Source organism: Bufo bufo, chromosome 3 (assembly GCF_905171765.1).
Source record: "Bufo bufo chromosome 3, aBufBuf1.1, whole genome shotgun sequence".
NCBI lineage: Eukaryota > Metazoa > Chordata > Amphibia > Anura > Bufonidae > Bufo > Bufo bufo.
This window is the reverse complement of record NC_053391.1, coordinates 583,037,133-583,054,763: the sequence shown is the minus strand read 5'-3', so window position 1 is coordinate 583,054,763 and position 17,631 is coordinate 583,037,133. Positions and strand designations below refer to the sequence as shown.

The following is a 17,631-nucleotide window of genomic DNA, read 5'->3' as shown; positions in this document are numbered from 1 at the left end:
CCCCACTCTGTCCCCTGTGCGCCATCACCATCCCGTGTGTCACCAAGCTGCTCCCTGTATGCCTATTGCGCAAAACAACAAAAAACAAAAAAACTAAATCTTGGTTGACATTGTTCTCATGAATCATTAAAGTACAAAATACAGAACCATTTGCAGGATGAGAATCCTCCCAGGGCAGAAGATGTGGACCTCCTTCCGCATGTAGCTTTATAGTTTTCATGTTTTTAGATTTTTTTTTGCTTCCCCCATATGTATTATACAAACTGTAAAAACCCTCTGCATAATAGAAGTCTATGGGCTGCAAAACTGATCCGTCCCGTTTCCGTTATGTAAAGGAGTCCTCTCCTGCATAACAAAAACGGGACGGATCTGTTATGCAGCCCATAGACTTCTATTATGACGGAATGAATAATGGAATGCCTCTAAAGGTTATGGTCCGTGGTAACAGAATCCATAACGCAATTCTGCTTTTACCACCAAACGAAGAGTGAACGAATTTCATAACATCAGAGCTGGCTTTCATTAGTAAGTGCCTTGTATTAACTTTGTTTATATGATAAATGCCATTTGCCTCTAAGTCAAAAAAAATATATAGATCGAAATGTATAAATTACAAGTTTTCATATTTTTCCCCACAAATCTATATAATCAATCTGCACATCTCCTCCTGCTCTATAACATGCTGCCTGCAGACTTCACTGCCTTATGTGGTGACAGGGTCCCTTTAAAACACCAACCCAATAAAGGAGCTTGCAGTAATGGATGCTTGTGCTAGATATGACTTTTGAAGAACATTCTTCATGAATCTGAAATACAGATTTTTGTCTAGGAATAGCAGCTTGTTTATGTGGCAGTTTGTGGTGAACTTACTTTTTGAACCAATCTCTGAAACGCTCCTCTGTTCCAGGTAGGTTGCAGTGGGGATTAAGGACATAAAAGGTTTTCTTCGGATCAACCCCTTGAACAAGGACACTCTGAGGCTGGTGCTGCAGGAAGAACAAAGACCGTTTAAAGCTGAAGGTGCCAAACCAAAACCCACTGCCCCTAATCAAAAGGCACAATGCCAGCTTTGATTTTATAGGAGCCACAAATATGTTCTTGCAATAAAATGAAGGAAGGCTGAAGACATTGTGTTCTTAATTCGCTGCCAATGTGGGACACCAGCATGCACTGCCAGTTTTCCATACTTTAAAATGGATTCAATCCCAGCAAGAAGGCGCAGAGCAGCAATGTACCTTTTTCAGCAGTCCATAGTTAAGCAAAAAATGCAGGGATGGAAGACGAGTCACTGATCTGGTGAGCAGGCATGGCATACTTTCCCAAGGCAGCTTCTGAAGGTGCTGTAGAAGGGTTATACAAAAGGGTTAGAAGGAGGTCAATAGTAATAAAGTATTACGCTTAATGCTTTCTAAGCGAAGTATGACATGTACAGAAGAAGATGTTGGAAAGGGGTTAAAGTTTTTTTTTCGATTAACACCACTTATCCCCTACCCCTAGCGATAATGAGAACGGAGTTCAAGAAGCGCTTCATGAGACCGTGCACAACCACGCCATTCTCATGGGGTACTTCAGGACCTCCTATCTTCTGATGGCAATGGATCTGGAGCTCTGTACAAGAAAACCAAAGCTACGACTATTAGGAGCAAATTAGGAAACCAAAAGCAACAAAATTTGAGGCTCAGTAGTGTGTGTGGCCTCCACGTGCCTGTATGACCTCCCTACAACGCCTGTGCATGCTCCTGATGAGGTGGCGGACGGTCTCCTGAGGGATCTCTTCCCAGACCTGGACTAAAGCATTTGCCAACTCCTGGACAGTCTGTGGTGCAACGTGACGTTGGTGGATAGAGCAAGACATGATGTGCCAGATGTGCTCAATTGGATTCAGGTCTGGGGAACGGGCGGGCCAGTCCATAGCATCAATGCCTTCTACTTGCAGGAACTGCTGACACACTTCAGCCACATGAGGTCTAGCATTGTCTTGCATTAGGAGGAACCCAGGGCCAACCGCACCAGCATATGGTCTCACAAGGGGTCTGAGGATCTCATCTCGGTACCTAATGGCAGTCAGGCTACCTCTGGCGAGCACATGGAGGGCTGTGCGGCTCTCCAAAGAAATGCCACCACACACCATTACTGACCTAATGCCAAACCGGTCATGCTGGAGGATGTTGCAGGCAGCAGAACGTTCTCCACGGCGTCTCCAGACTCTGTCACGTCTGTCACATGTGCTCAGTGTGAACCTGCTTTCATCTGTGAAGAGCACAGGGCGCCAGTGGCGAATTTGCCAATCTTGGTGTTCTCTGGCAAATGCCAAACGTCCTGGACGGTGTTGGGCTGTAAGCACAACCCCCACCTGTGGACGTCGGGCCCTCATATCACCCTCATGGAGTCTGTTTCTGACCGTTTGAGCAGACACATGCACATTTGTGGCCTGCTGGAGGTCATTTTGCAGGGCACTGGCAGTGCTCCTCCTGTTCCTCCTTGCACAAAGGCGCTGGGTTGTTGCCCTCCTACGGCCTCCTCCACGTCTCCTGATGTACTGGCCTGTCTCCTGGTAGCGCCTCCATGCTCTGGACACTACGATGACAGACACAGCAAACCTTCTTGCCACAGCTCGCATTGATGTGCCATCCTGGATAAGCTGCACTACATGAGCCACTTGTGTGGGTTGTAGACTCCGTCTCATGCTACCACTAGAGTGAAAGCACCGCCAGCATTCAAAAGTGACCAAAACATCAGCCAGGAAGCATAGGTACTGAGAAGTGATCTGTGGTCACCACCTGCAGAACACTCTTTTATTGGGGGGTGTCTTGCTAATTGCCTATAATTGCCACCTGTTGTCTATCCCATTTGCACAACAGCATGTGAAATTGATTGCCACTCAGTGTTGCTTCCTAAGTGGACAGTTTGATTTCACAGAAGTGTGATTGACTTGGAGTTACATTGTGTTGTTTAAGTGTTCCCTTTATTTTTTTGAGAAATTATATATATATATATATATATATATATATATATACACACACACACACACACATATACACACATACACAGCACTTATTGAACACTGTGTACACGCAAAGTTGATGGCAGGGATGGTAAAATAAAGAGAGCAGGGAGATGACAGCCGCATCCATGATTAGCATGCACCTGCTAACTCTGCAAGGACTTTCAGGAACGTTCTTGCAGAGTTATATGCGAATGTTTAAAATCTACAGACAGGCAAGCAGTTAAAAGGGTTTTCCGAGATGATCTATCCAGATAGGTTATCAGTATCTGATTAGTGGGGATCCGACACCCGGGTCCCCTGCCAATCAGCTGTTTGAGAAGCTTACCAAGCACAGTGCTGGACCTAGGCCACGTGACAGAAGAATGTGTCGTCACTGGCCTAGGAGAAGGCTGTGGCCCTACTGCAAGCACAACTGCCTTCTAAAACAACTGATTAGAGATTAGCCAATTCATTTACTGGTAAAAGGTGAATTGCGTTATGGATTCCATTACCACGGACCATAATGCAATTCTATGACGGAATGCCTTTAGAGGCATTCTGTTATTCATTCCGTCATAATAGAAGTCGACGGGCTGCAAAACAGATACTAAGAAAAGCCATTTATTCAGATAAGCTGGCCCAGAGAGGCAGAAATCGTACAGTGTGGCCCAGACCTTATTACCTGAAGGCGTTAGATAGCTTCACGCTTGAGCTATCTTGTCACTTAGAAAAGTTTTCAGACAGCCTGTCCTAGTAATCTTTCTACTGGAAAAAGTATGGCATCAATATAAAAATATTGTGGCTCACCTTATCCAATATGAGAACCAGATGCCCTTCAGTATGTTCCATTTTCAGTTTCAGCCTATCCACAGCTTTTTGAAAAAGTTCCTCAGCCTGTTCAAACTTTGAGGTACAAAATCCTTGGACCAAAGATCGGATGTGCTGTGGGCGTAAATGGTGGCAGGCTCCTAAAATGACCTGCAGAGAATGAGCACAACCATCTATAATTCACCAATACATTTTGTACTAACCCCTGGATTTCTGCTGCAGATTAAAACAACCGCTGTGGGACTGTCTATGATGGTTATGGCCACCCACTATGTGTTTTAGTTCTAAAAAGGGGCGATTAAGCTTTTTTCTGTGACGTGTAAAAATCCAGTGTATAATGAGGACATTATACAATGTGGATGCGGACAAATGTAGGCAGATCCCACATGTAATGCGGTGGGTGTACATATCCTTCTCTGTACAAAAATTCATAAAATTTTCTAATATACTTTGTCAATTCCTCATCACCATCAAGAAAACTTTTCTCGTAGGATGCATTGGGGGACACAGCACAATGGGTATATGCCCAGCTGCCACTAGAAGTAAAAAGTGTTGGCTCCTAGTATCTGGGCTATACCCACTGCAGATGCAGGAGCAAACCAGTAGGTAGAAAAGCAGTAGGAGCACAAGAAAAAACTGTAAGCCAACAAGTCCTAAACCAGAGAGGACCAACAGAAAAAAAACGTAGCCACAAAGGGTGAGATCTGTGTCCCCCAATGCATCCTACGAGTAAAGAATTTAACGGTGAGTACAAAAATCCAGTTTTCTCTTGAATGCATTGGGGGACACAGCACCATGGGACGTCCTAAAGCAGTCCACGAGGGAGGGCAGAAAACAGCCATGGAGCACAACTCACGGCTGCTTGCTGAACCCTGCGACCCAAACTCGCATCAGCAGAGGCTAAGGAGTGGATGTGATAAAATTTGGAAAACATATGGACAGAGGCCAAGGTGGCGGCCTTGCAGACCTGGGAAGCTGAGACCTGATGTCTAACCGCCCAAGAAGCCCCGACCGCCCTAGTGGAGTGAGCGGTCAATCGAAAGGGAGGAACACGACACTTGGCAACATAGGCCTCCTAAACTACCGACCTAATCCAACGGGATATGGTGGCCTTGGAAGCTTGCAGGCCCTTGCGAGGACCCTCAAGGATCACAAAGAGGGAGTCCAACCGGCGGAAGGGCTCAGTCAACCGAAGATAAACGCAAAGGGCCCTAACAACATCCAAACGGTGAAGAGAACGCTCCCTAGGATGAGAGGGGTTAGGACAGAAGGACGCTAGAACAATCTCCTCGTTAATGTGGAATGAGGACACCACCTTAGGGAGGAAGGAAGGGACCGGACACAGAACGACCTTATCCTGATGAAACACCAAGTAAGGGGATCTGCAAGAGAGCACAGCAAGTTCAGAAACTCTGTGAATAGAAGTAATCGCCACAAGAAAGGAGACCTAGAAGTAGTCGCCACAAGAAAGGAGACCTTAAAGGAAACCTGTCACCATGATTTTGCGCATAGAGCTGGGGACATGGGCTGCTAGATGGCCACTAGCTCATCTGCAGTACCCAGGTCCCATAGCTCTCTGCGCTTTTATTGTGTTAAAAAACCGTTTTGAGTGATATGCAAATTACCTGATATGAGTCCTGTAGCCGGAGATGAGTCAAGCGGAAAGGAGCCCAGCACCGCCCCGCGTCCTCCGAATCTCCTCCTTGCCGGCTGACGTCACAGAGCTGGAGCGCCGAAATCTCGCGATGCGCGAGCTAGCGCATGTGCAGTGTCGGCATCATGTTCATTCCCTGTGCTGGCATCAGCACAGGGAACGAACTACGCATGCGCTAGCTCGCGCATCGCGAGATTTCGGCACTCCAGCTCTGTGACGTCAGCCGGCAAGGAGGAGATTCGGAGGACGCGGGGCGGTGCTGGGCTCCTTTCCGCTTGACTCATCTCCGGCTACAGGACTCATATCAGGTAATTTGCATATCACTCAAAACGTTTTTTTAACACAATAAAAGCGCAGAGAGCTATGGGACCTGGGTACTGCAGATGAGCTAGTGGCCATCTAGCAGCCCATGTCCCCAGCTCTATGCGCAAAATCATGGTGACAGGTTTCCTTTAAACGAGACAAAGGAAAGAGAAATATCATGTAAAGGCTCAAAAGGAGAGGCCTGAAGAGCGTCCGGGACAATGTTCAAGTCCCACGGTTCCACAGGAGGACGAAAAAGCGGAACGCGGCGAGCGACCCCCTGCAGAAAGGTTCTCACTTGGCGGCGAGAAGCCAGGGGTTTCTGGAAAAGAACAGATAGGGCCGAAATCTGACCCTTGAGAGAGGCTAGCCGAAGGCCCTTGTCTAAGCCCGCCTGAAGGAAAGATAAGACCCTTGGAATAGACAGGTAGAGAGGGTGAAACTGAGCAGCCTCACACCAGGAAAAATAAGTCTTTCAAGTATGATGATAAACTCTGGAAGACTGGGGCTTGCGTGCATGGAGCATAGTCTGGATAACAGACTCCGAGAGACCGCGGAACCTCAGAACCGTGGCCTCAACAGCCACACCGTTAAACGCAGCTGATGTAAATTCGGGTGGAGTAGCAGACCTTGGGAAAGGAGGTCGGGACGTAGAGGGAGGCGCAAAGGCGCGTCTGCGAGTAGGAACAAAAGATCCGTGTACCATGCACGGCAAGGCCAGTCCGAGGCCACCAGAATCGCCGAAACCCAGGCAGACTTCAGGCGCTTGAGAACCCTGGGAAGGAGCGGAATGGGAGGAACGAGGTACACGAGACCGAACTGGGACCAAGGAAGGACCAGAGCATCTGAGGCCAGCACCTGAAGGTCCCGGGACCTTGAAAAATAACATGGGACCTTGTGGTTGAGACGGGAGGCGAAAAGGTCTATGTCCGGCATGCCCCAACACTGACAGAGGAAGAAACACCTCTGGGTGAAGAGACCACTACCCCAGGTCGGGGTTTTGGCGACAGAGTCCGCCGCCCAATTGTCGACCCTGGGAACGTGGACTGCGGAGAGGACCGGAACGAAGGACTCCGCCCACCGAAGTATGCGAGATGCCTCTTGCATGACCCTCACGCTTCTGGTGCCCCCCTGATGATTCAGGTACGCCACCGCAGTGGAGTTGTCAGTCTGGATTCGGACTGGAATACCGGAGAGAAGGTTTGTCCAATGAGAGAGAGAGCCAGAAAGATCGCCCTGAGCTCCAGAATATTGATGTGCAGGGAGGATTCCACTGCTGACCACAGGCCCTTAGCAGAGAGGGACCCGAAGACAGTTCCCCAACCCATCAGGCTGGCGTCTGTGGAGATCACCTGCCAACGAGGGGGAAGAAAGGACTTGCCCAGAGATAGGGTATGAGGTAGAAGCCACCAGCACAACTCCTTGCGGACAAGATGGGGAAGACGAACCAGACGGTCGAGGTCTGGCTGGGACTTGTCCCAGCTGGATAGGATCGCCAGCTGAAGAGGCCTGGAATGGAATTGCACAAATGGGATTTCCTCGAGGCAACCATCCGACCCAAAACCCACATGCACGTCCGAAGAGGTAGAGGGGACAGCTTGCGAAGGCGAACCACTGCATCTTGGAGAGCCACCACCTTGTTCTGGGGAAGGAACACTCGACAGAGGAGAGTGTCTAAGGTCATGCCCAGGAAATCCTCTCTCTGACGGAGAACCAGGGAGTACTTGGGATAGTTGACCAACCACCCAAACTGAGACAGGACAGACAGGGTGATACGGACGCTGGCCAGGTTGTCCTCCAGAGACTGAGATTTCACCAACAGGTCGTCCAGGTAGGGAATCACTGCCACCCCCAGAGTGCGGAGGAGAGCGATAAGAGTGGCCAGGACCTTCGTGAAGACCCTCTGGGCGGACGCTAAGCCAAAGTGCAGAGCCACAAATTGGAAATGCAGAGAACCCACCGCGAAGGAACTGCTGATGGGCCACGGCAATGGGAATATGGAGGTATGCGTCATGTATGTCGATGAACGACAAAAATTCGCCCTCCTCCAGGGAGGCAATCACCGACCTGAGTGACTCCATGCGGAAGTGCCGGGTCCGAACAAGGTGGTTGAGCGCCTTCAGATCCAGGATAGGGCGGAGGGAGCCGCTCTTTTTGGGAACCGTAAGAAGATTTGAATAAAATCCCTGGAAGCGTTCCGACACGGGGACAGGAACGATCACTCCGAGGGATTAAATAAAATGAATGGCCCGGAAAAAATCTGCCGCCTTTACGGGACGCAACATGAAAAACCGACTCGCAGGAAGAGTGGAAAACGCTATTCTGTAACCGGAGGAAATGATCTCCAGGACCGATGCATCACCCACGCCACAACTCCTGGAAGTCGAGCAAACGGCCCCCCACATGTGGTAAAGCGCAGTCATGCAGAAGAGGTTTTTGCAGACTGGGGCTTTGAAGGCTTGGGGCGAGAATGCCAGGGAGGTCTGGCCTTGAAGGAAGGCCCTCCCGACTTCTTGTCCGAGCGGGAGTAAGAGTCCCGAAAGGAGCAAAAATTTTTGGACCTTGAAGTCGCCAAGGGAGGGCGACGGCGGTTCTGGGGGAGGAGGGAGCTTTATCCTCCCGTGGCCTCTGAAATAAGCTCCACCAGGCGCTTCCCAAACAGCTTTTTACCTTGAAAGGGGAGAGAGATCAGCACCTTTTTGGAAGCTACATCTGCCGCCCATGAACGGAGCCAGACCGTATGGCGGATGGCCACAGAGTTAGTAGCCGCCCTGCTAGACCAGCGAGCTGATACCAGGTAGACATCACATAGGTACCAGGAAGCCTGGGGGGGGGGGGGGGGGGAGAAGGTGGGACCGACCTGGAGGCAATATTGCAGGCCCAAGGTCCCCCCCATGTCTAGCACATGCTTCCCTGAGCAGACGCCCCGGCCAAGGTGAAGGGTCAATGGTCCTGGAGAGGGGGAGAGGGCACGCCACGTTCCAGAGCTGTACTTGCCCTCTGACGCCCTCAGGCGCGGCAGGGTCACACCATCAGCAGACTCAACGCGGCCCGTGGGAATGCTGGCAATCCACTGCGGCGGCAGTAATGGGGACTGGGTGACCAGCGGTACCGAAGTACGCACCCGCAGAGGGTGCAACTAAAGTGGCAACCCACGATGGAGCACCCCTTGCAGCAGGAGAAAAACCTGCATAAAGAGAAAAAATAAGAAAAAATAAAACAAATTAGCAGCAAGACCTGCAGGAAAAAAGCAGGTGGTGTCTGCCTCCTATAGACACTAGAAAAAAACGTGTTTGCTCCTGCATGTGCAGTGGGTATAGCCCAGATAGGGGGAGCCAACACTTTTTACTTCTAGTGTTAGCTGGGCATATACCCATGGTGCTGTGTCCCCCAATGCATTCAAGTGAAACTGTATTTGATTGCAGTCAGTGAATGAGAACACTCATTTAACCAGTCCTGCTCCCAGACGAAAAGTGGAAGCAGTTGTATTAAATCTAAGCAATGTTCTGAGACCTAAAGAGCCTGATACATTGCAGCAAAGTATCAGAGATTTGTGCAACTGTTACTCAGAGCATTTTCTACACTGGAAAAACAAGTCGCTAATCTTCTGAAGGTCCCATCAACCCCACACTATGGCTCTTGTCCACACTGCACTGCAAGTGAGGACATGTCATTCCCATGGCCACTCCACAGGAATGACACATGGCCGGTGGCAGGCTGACGTAATCCCGTGAGTGGGAGCCACAGCAGTGGATCAGTAGGACCTTCAATTGTTTTACACCCTCTTCCTTCACCAGATAGGCTTAATGAGGGTTTAAAAAGTATGTCTAATCCCACGAAGTATACTCTTAAAAGGGTATGCCATGAGTTTCCTATTGATCTTCTGTGCTCACAATAGGCCATTAAAGGGGTTGTCTCACTTCAGCAAATGGCATTTATCATGTAGACAAAGCGAATACAAAAGACTTACTAATGTACTGTAATTGACCATGTTGCCTCCTTTTCTGGCTGGATTCATTTTTCCATCACATTATACACTGCTCGTTTCCATGGTTATAACCTCCTTGCAATCCAGCAGCAGTGGCTGTGCTTGCACACTATAGAACAAAGTGCTGGTCTATACTATGGTGGTCAGGACTGTGGGACCGCACATAGGCACATATGCGCAGGAGCTCCTGTCTCAGTCACCTCATATCTGTGCTGCAACAGTGACCATAAGCCCTGGGAATGAGCAGTGCATAATGTGATGGAAAAATAAATCCAGCCAGCAATGGAGGCAATATGGACAATAACAATACATTGGTTAAATGCCGAATATCTACCTGATAAATGCCATTTACTGAAGTGAATCAACCCCTTTAATATCTAACCAGCAGCAGTGCGACACCCGTACTTCAACTGATCAGGTCTTCTGTAAAAGTTCAAAAACTGCATAGGCCCATCCACTGTGTAGTAGATGGAGCTGGTTTCTGCAAATGGGAGCAGCGCTGCAATAATCAGCTCCTTCCACTATACAATAGATGGAGCTGTGCAGTTCTGTCGCTACTCAAACAGCTGATGAGCAGGGGTTTAGGGTGTCAGACCCCTGCCAATCCTGAGGATAGGCCATCAACCGTAAAATCCTGGATAACCCCTTTAAGGCAATGTTACCCCCCAATTACACACATACAGTAGCTATTTTGTGTTCAGAGTGTGCAGGAAGAAACAAACAGGCATGCTGCGACTGTCTTCTAATATCCTATCTAGACATTGGTAGATAGGATAAGAGAACAATCCTCAAAAATCTAGTTGTGGTGAAATAGACGGACGTATTTCCAGGAGTCACCTTCAGAAGTGCCGTTTCTTTTCTCCTCCAGCCACATAGTGAGAGCGCCTTAGAGAGTCCTTTAGCTTCTTCTTCTAATACTGACAGTGAACAAGGTGGAGACAGTAGACTCCTCCAACATCCCAGCACCTGCTCCTCTAGGGACTGTATTAATGCCTACATGGGAGAGAAGCAGAGCAGACATAAGAACGTGATGTATTCCTACATACCCACAGACTGCATGCAAATCACAGCTCAGCGTATGCAGGACATTCACCATTAGGCCCCTTTCACACGGGCGAGAATTCCGCGCGGGTGCAATGCGTGAGGTGAACCCACTTCACTTCTATGGAGCTGTGCACATGAGCGGTGATTTTCACGCATCACTTGTGCGTTGCATGAAAATCGCAGCAAGCTCTATATTCTGCGTTTTTCACGCAAAGCAGGCCACATAGAAAAAAAAAGGGTCTGCGTGAAAATCGCAAGTATCCGCAAGCAAGTGCAGATGCGGTGCGATTTTCACACATGGTTGCTAGGAGACGATAGGGATGAGCAACCCCATTAAAGTCTAATAACTATTATTTTCCCTTCTAACATGGTTATGAGGGAAAATAATAGCATTCTTAATACAGAATGCTTACTAAAATGTGGCATGAGGGGTTAAAAAATTAAAAAAAATTAACACAAGAGGATGAGGTGAGTTAAAAAATAAATTTAACCTCTCAAGGCACATTTTAGTAAGCATTCTGTATTACGAATGCCATTATTTCCCTTTATAACCATGTTATAAGGGAAAATAATAAAATCCACTGAACACCTAACCCAAACCCGAACTTCAGTGAAGTCCGGGTTCGGGTCTGGGTACCACATTCAGTTTTTTCTCACGCGCATGCAAAACGCATTGTACTGGCGCGGAAAAATCGGAACGCAATCAGACAAAACTGACTGCAATTGTGTGCCTTCTCGCGCGGTTTTCCCGCAATACACACGTGAAGCAACCGGAGCACATCTGGGACGCCCGTGTGAAAGAGGCCTAACAGTTTTTTTTATAAATAATCTTTTTATTGTAATTTTCAGTTACAGTACATATAAAAAGTATAACAATAAGTCATAAAAAAAGGTGATATATTAATATTAAGACACAGGTGTAACTTATACGCACATATTTTATAAATGTTTTAAATATTTAGTTTCCCTAGGGTGTTTTTATATTTTTCTACATTATACCATTCTGTGTGTTGGAATGGAGTCAACAGATTTTCTATTTCGTGAGTTTGCAAGTGTTTCAATAAAAGTTTTAAATTTTTTAAAGAAATTGTGTTCTTTTTTTCTTTGTTATTTAATGTAGCTATTCTCTCCAAACACATCATGTATTTCATTTGGGATATCACTTCTGTAGTTGTGGGGGTTGTTCATGATACATCTTTTAGCTACTATCAGTACTGCATGGATTATTTGTGAGGTTTGATTTTTCCGGTCTTGTTCTTTGTAATAAAATCTATATGATATCGGGTCTAGTGGTAGATTTATTTTCCAGTGTGCTTCTATATTTTGTTGGATGTTTTGCCAGAAGTTTTGAATGTTGCTGCGCGTCCATAATCCGCGCCATAGGTCTGAGTTTGAGGAGTTACTGTACATCTAGGACAGTTTGTTATTCTTTTTGGATTTTTATCATTTTTAGGGATGTTAAATCCTAGATATACTTTATGTATTATTTTGAAGAATGTTTTTTTTCCATCTTTAGCTATATGTACATTTTTTTACTTTTGACCATCCTAATATTTTTTTTTTGTATGCTTTGATCTGAAAGCTGAAGGGCCCACGTCTTAAAAAGCTTTTGGATAGGTGTATGTGAATAGAAAGTTTTTATATAGGTTTGAAATTGGGGTTTGGTTTTGAGGTGTTTTCAGCGAAAGATCAAATGTTGTTTCTGTAGATTCTTTCATCTAGACTGGAGAAAAGAGATTTGTGAGTAGGTGAGGAACTGGTTATTTTTTAGGTTCTATTTCATTTATTTTTCTGTAAGCCATCTTTTATCAGATTCATGCAATAGTTGACCCGCTGTGCGAATTCATTTTTTTCTATACTTTAAATAATGGGCTGTCTTTTCCAGGAGTAAATTCTATATGGCTCCATAGTGGCATGTGTTTAGATAAGAGATACGGTAGCTTGTGAATTTTTCGGATTTTTTTCCATGTTACCAGTGTCTCTCTTAGGACTATTGATCTCTTAGCTATGGTCAGCCAGTAGGTGTATTCTGTGTGTAAGAGACTTTTGAGATTTTCTGGAGCACACAACCGTAGTTATGGTCCGCATCCGAGTTTTTGCAGCTCCGATGCAGACCCATTCACTTCAATGGGGCCGCAATAGATGTGGACAGCACTCCGTGTGCTGTCCGCGTCCGTTGCTCCGTTCTGAGGCCTCGCAAAAAAAATATAGCATGTCCTATTCTTGTCTGCAAAACGGCATGTCTACAATGGGCCGTTTTTTTTGTATGTTCCGTTTTTATCTGTATGTTTTAATAATATAGGGATGGTTTGAAGTGGATATAGTAATTTTCGTCCCAATAATGATCGTGGTAAATGTTCCCATTTTAGTAATACTTCAGTTATTATTTTTTTTAATAAAGGGGGGTAGTTTAAACTATATAGTGTGTCAGGGGTACATCCAATTTTTAAACAGATTTTAAAAGTGGATTCATAACCTCTTTAAGAAGTGAAATCCACAGATAATAAGGCCACCATGGCATGACTTCATAGGGAATGGCCATAGAGGACGTTTTTACTCGGTATCCTGTGACCATTCCCTTAGAATAAAGAAGATCTGATGCCCATTTGGTGAGTGCCGTAGCCTTATTTCCTGTGGATTGTGCACAGCACCACTACATATGAACATTTGATCCTAAACTATGCGCCACCAGGCTAGCCTGGGACCTGTTTCACAGCTAGACACTCCACAGCAGGGCCAGCTCCCTCTTCAGAAAGGGTTTAGTGGAAAGGATGAAGTGGGTCCGACTGCACTCAGAGACTTTTATTACAATGAAGGCAATTAATTACCTACATCCCACAAGCGTTTTTTCATCTCTCAAAAACACAAGCAGAGTCATACAATATATAGGAACAAGGCTGGAAAGGGATATTTGGGTACCTTCATGCGGCAGTCCAGAGTGGTGCGTCCTTCCCACCATTCCTTTTTATCAGTTAGATTGTTGACTGTTTTCTGTTCTTTCTGAATTTCATCAAACTCTAGTAGCGCTGAGCTTAGAGGCATCTATGGAAAAAAATAGTAGGAGAATGTCATCTATATATAAGGGTAAAGGAACTTTTCTGACTACTACAGGGTGGGCCATTTATATGGATGCACCTTATTAAAATGGGAATGGTTGGTGATATTAACTTCCTGTTTGTGGCACATTAGTATATGTGAGGGGGGAAACTTTTCAAGATGGGTGGTGACCATGGCGGCCATTTTGAATCCAACTTTTGTTTTTTCAATAGGAAGAGGGTCATGTGACACATCAAACTTATTGGGAATTTCACAATAAAAACAATGGTGTGCTTGGTTTTAACGTAACTTTATTCTTTCATGAGTTATTTACAAGTTTCTCTTTGTTTACAGCCATTGACATGTCGCCTAGGTTAACACGTGAGGAGCGGATAGAAATTGTGTTGATGTCTGGTAAACGCAGTAACCGGGTCATTGCAGCAGATTTCAATGCAAGACACCCTGTGAGACCACCATCTCCCATGCTACAGTTAGCAAACTGCTTGCTAAGTTTCGTGAAACTGGTTCAGTGTTGGATTTGCCAAAATGTGGACGCATGAAATCTGTCTCTAATGAAGAAACATCAGTGGCGGTCCTAGCTTCATTCAGCAAGAGCCCACAGCGTAGAACTCGCAGCATGTCACTGGAGAGTGGCATTAGTCGAACATCCCTTCGGCGGATATTAGCTACTCACATGTGGCACCCTTACAAACTCCAGCTACTGCAGCATCTCAACGAGGATGACCCAGATCGGCGCACTGAATTTGCAGAATGGGCAAAACAAAAATTGGAACAGGACCCTCAGTTTACGGAGAAGATTTTGTTCAGTGATGAGGCAAACTTATGTGAATGGTGAAGTTAACAAACAAAACCACCGCTATTGGTCTGACACTAACCCACATTGGATAGATCCCTCCAAGACTGTTGGAACAAAAAAATTGATGGTATGGTGTGGTATATGGGGTACAAAGATAGTGGGGCCATTCTTCATCAATGGAAACCTCAAGGCCACTGGATATGCGAAATTGCTACATGATGATGTGTTTCCCTCTTTATGCACTGAAGCTGGCACGTTCCCTGAGTTTTTCCAGCAAGATGGTGCACCACATTATGGGTGTCAGGTCCGAGCATTCCTAGATGAACAGTTTCCTGGAAAGTGGATTGGTCGTTGAATGGCCCCCAAGGTCTCCCGATCTGACCCCCTTAGACTATTATCTTTGGGGTCATCTGAAGGCAATTGTCTATGCTGTGAAGATACGAGATGTGCAGCACCTGAAACCAGGGCTGTGGAGTCTGAGTCGGGGGAAATTTTGGGTACCTGGAGTCGGCAAACAATGCACCGACTCCGACTCCTACAAAATTTAGATTGGAATAAAAAAAAAAAAAGCAAGTTTAAATGTCCCAATTCACAAAAAGTTATAATTAATGACTGTAAAAATAAAGACCAATGCATGCAGTGCCTCACGTAACCGCAAAACGAACACGTTAAGTGACCGTGAAGAAGCATGCTTTTCATGTGCTTCACTATATGGCACACAACGCACAATTAGGAGCTGCAATACTTATACTTTCCATAGTGTTGTGTTCTGCTTTTACAGGGAACGCAGCGTCCATGTGTAACCTAGCCTCTCACTGATAAGGGATTAAATAAATATGTTTTTTGCAGGACTAGAGAGTGAGACACTTGTATAAGTGAAGGGAATGGAGGGCCAATAGTTCAAGACTGAAGCTGTAAACCATTGGAAAAACTGCTGTCATTTAGCTAAGGCTATAAAAACTTGTAAACTCTGATTGTTAGCTTAACCACTTCAGCCCCCAGTGCTTAAACACCCTGAAAGACCAGGCCACTTTTTACACTTCTGACCTACACTACTTTCACCGTTTATTGCTCGGTCATGCAACTTACCACCCAAATGAATTTTACCTCCTTTTCTTCTCACTAATAGAGCTTTCATTTGGTGGTATTTCATTGCTGCTGACATTTTTACTTTTTTTGTTATTAATCGAAATTTAACGATTTTTTTGCAAAAAAATGACATTTTTCACTTTCAGTTGTAAAATTTTGCAAAAAAAACGAGATCCATATAGAAATTTTGCTCTAAATTTATAGTTCTACATGTCTTTGATAAAAAAAAAATGTTTGGGTAAAAAAAAAAATGGTTTGGGTAAAAGTTATAGCGTTTACAAACTATGGTACAAAAATGTGAATTTCCGCTTTTTGAAGCAGCTCTGACTTTCTGAGCACCTGTCATGTTTCCTGAGCTTCTACAATGGCCAGACAGTACAAACACCCCACAAATGACCCCATTTTGGAAAGTACACACCCTAAGGTATTCGCTGATGGGCATAGTGAGTTCATAGAACTTTTTATTTTTTGTCACAAGTTAGTGGAAAATGATGATTTTTTTTTTTTTTTTCGTACAAAGTCTCATATTCCACTAACTTGTGACAAAAAATAAAAACTTCTATGAACTCACTATGCCCATCACGAAATACCTTGGGGTCTCTTCTTTCCAAAATGGGGTCACTTGTGGGGTAGTTATACTGCCCTGGCATTCTAGGGGCCCAAATGTGTGGTAAGGAGTTTGAAATCAAATTCTGTAAAAAATGACCTGTGAAATCCGAAAGGTGCTCTTTGGAATATGCGCCCCTTTGCCCACCAAGGCTGCAAAAAAGTGTCACACATCTGGTATCTCCGTACTCAGGAGAAGGTGGGGAATGTGTTTTGGGGTGTCTTTTTACATATACCCATGCTGGGTGAGATAAATATCTTGGTCAAATGCCAACTTTGTATAAAAAAATGGGAAAAGTTGTCTTTTGCCAAGATATTTCTCTCACCCAGCATGGGTATATGTAAAATGACACCCCAAAACACATTCCCCACCTTCTCCTGAGTACGGCGATACCAGATGTGTGACACTTTTTTGCAGCCTAGGTGGGCAAAGGGGCCCATATTCCAAAGAGCACCTTTCGGATTTCACAGGTCATTTTTTACAGAATTTGATTTCAAACTCCTTACCACACATTTGGGCCCCTAGAATGCCAGGGCAGTATAACTACCCCACAAGTGACCCCATTTTAAAAAAAGAAGACACCCCAAGGTATTCCGTGAGGGGCATGGCAAGTTCCTAGAATTTTTTATTTTTTGTCACAAGTTAGTGGAAAATGATGATTTATTTTTTTTTTTTTCATACAAAGTCTCATATTCCACTAACTTGTGACAAAAAATAAAAACTTCCATGAACTCACTATGCCCATCAGCGAATACCTTGGGGTCTCTTCTTTCCAAAATGGGGTCACTTGTGGGGTAGTTATACTGCCCTGGCATTCTAGGGGCCCAAATGTGTGGTAAGGAGTTTGAAATCAAATTCTGTAAAAAATGACCTGTGAAATCCGAAAGGTGCTCTTTGGAATATGGGCCCCTTTGCCCACCTAGGCTGCAAAAAAGTGTCACACATCTGGTATTGCCGTACTCAGGAGAAGGTGGGGAATGTGTTTTGGGGTGTCATTTTACATATACCCATGCTGGGTGAGATAAATATCTTGGTCAAATGCCAACTTTGTATAAAAAAATGGGAAAAGTTGTCTTTTGCCAAGATATTTCTCTCACCCAGCATGGGTATATGTAAAATGACACCCCAAAACACATTCCCCAACTTCTCCTGAGTACGGCGATACCAGATGTGTGACACTTTTTCGCAGCCTAGGTGGGCAAAGGGGCCCATATTCCAAAGAGCACCTTTCGGATTTCACAGGTCATTTTTTACAGAATTTGATTTCAAACTCCTTACC

General features: G+C 45.4%; 1 protein-coding gene across 1 annotated transcript in view; it reads right to left on the bottom strand.

Annotated features, from left to right (window-relative positions):
• ESPL1 (extra spindle pole bodies like 1, separase) overlaps positions 1-17,631 on the bottom strand; it is a 106,140-nt gene that overhangs the window by 7,868 nt on the left and 80,641 nt on the right. The window contains exons 24-28 of the mRNA XM_040425799.1: positions 13,723-13,845; positions 10,597-10,752; positions 3,794-3,964; positions 1,236-1,340; positions 871-986 (exon numbers count right to left, since the gene is read on the bottom strand). Coding sequence (XP_040281733.1) covers positions 871-986; positions 1,236-1,340; positions 3,794-3,964; positions 10,597-10,752; positions 13,723-13,845 — 671 coding nt within the window. The remainder of the gene's footprint in view (positions 1-870; positions 987-1,235; positions 1,341-3,793; positions 3,965-10,596; positions 10,753-13,722; positions 13,846-17,631) is intronic.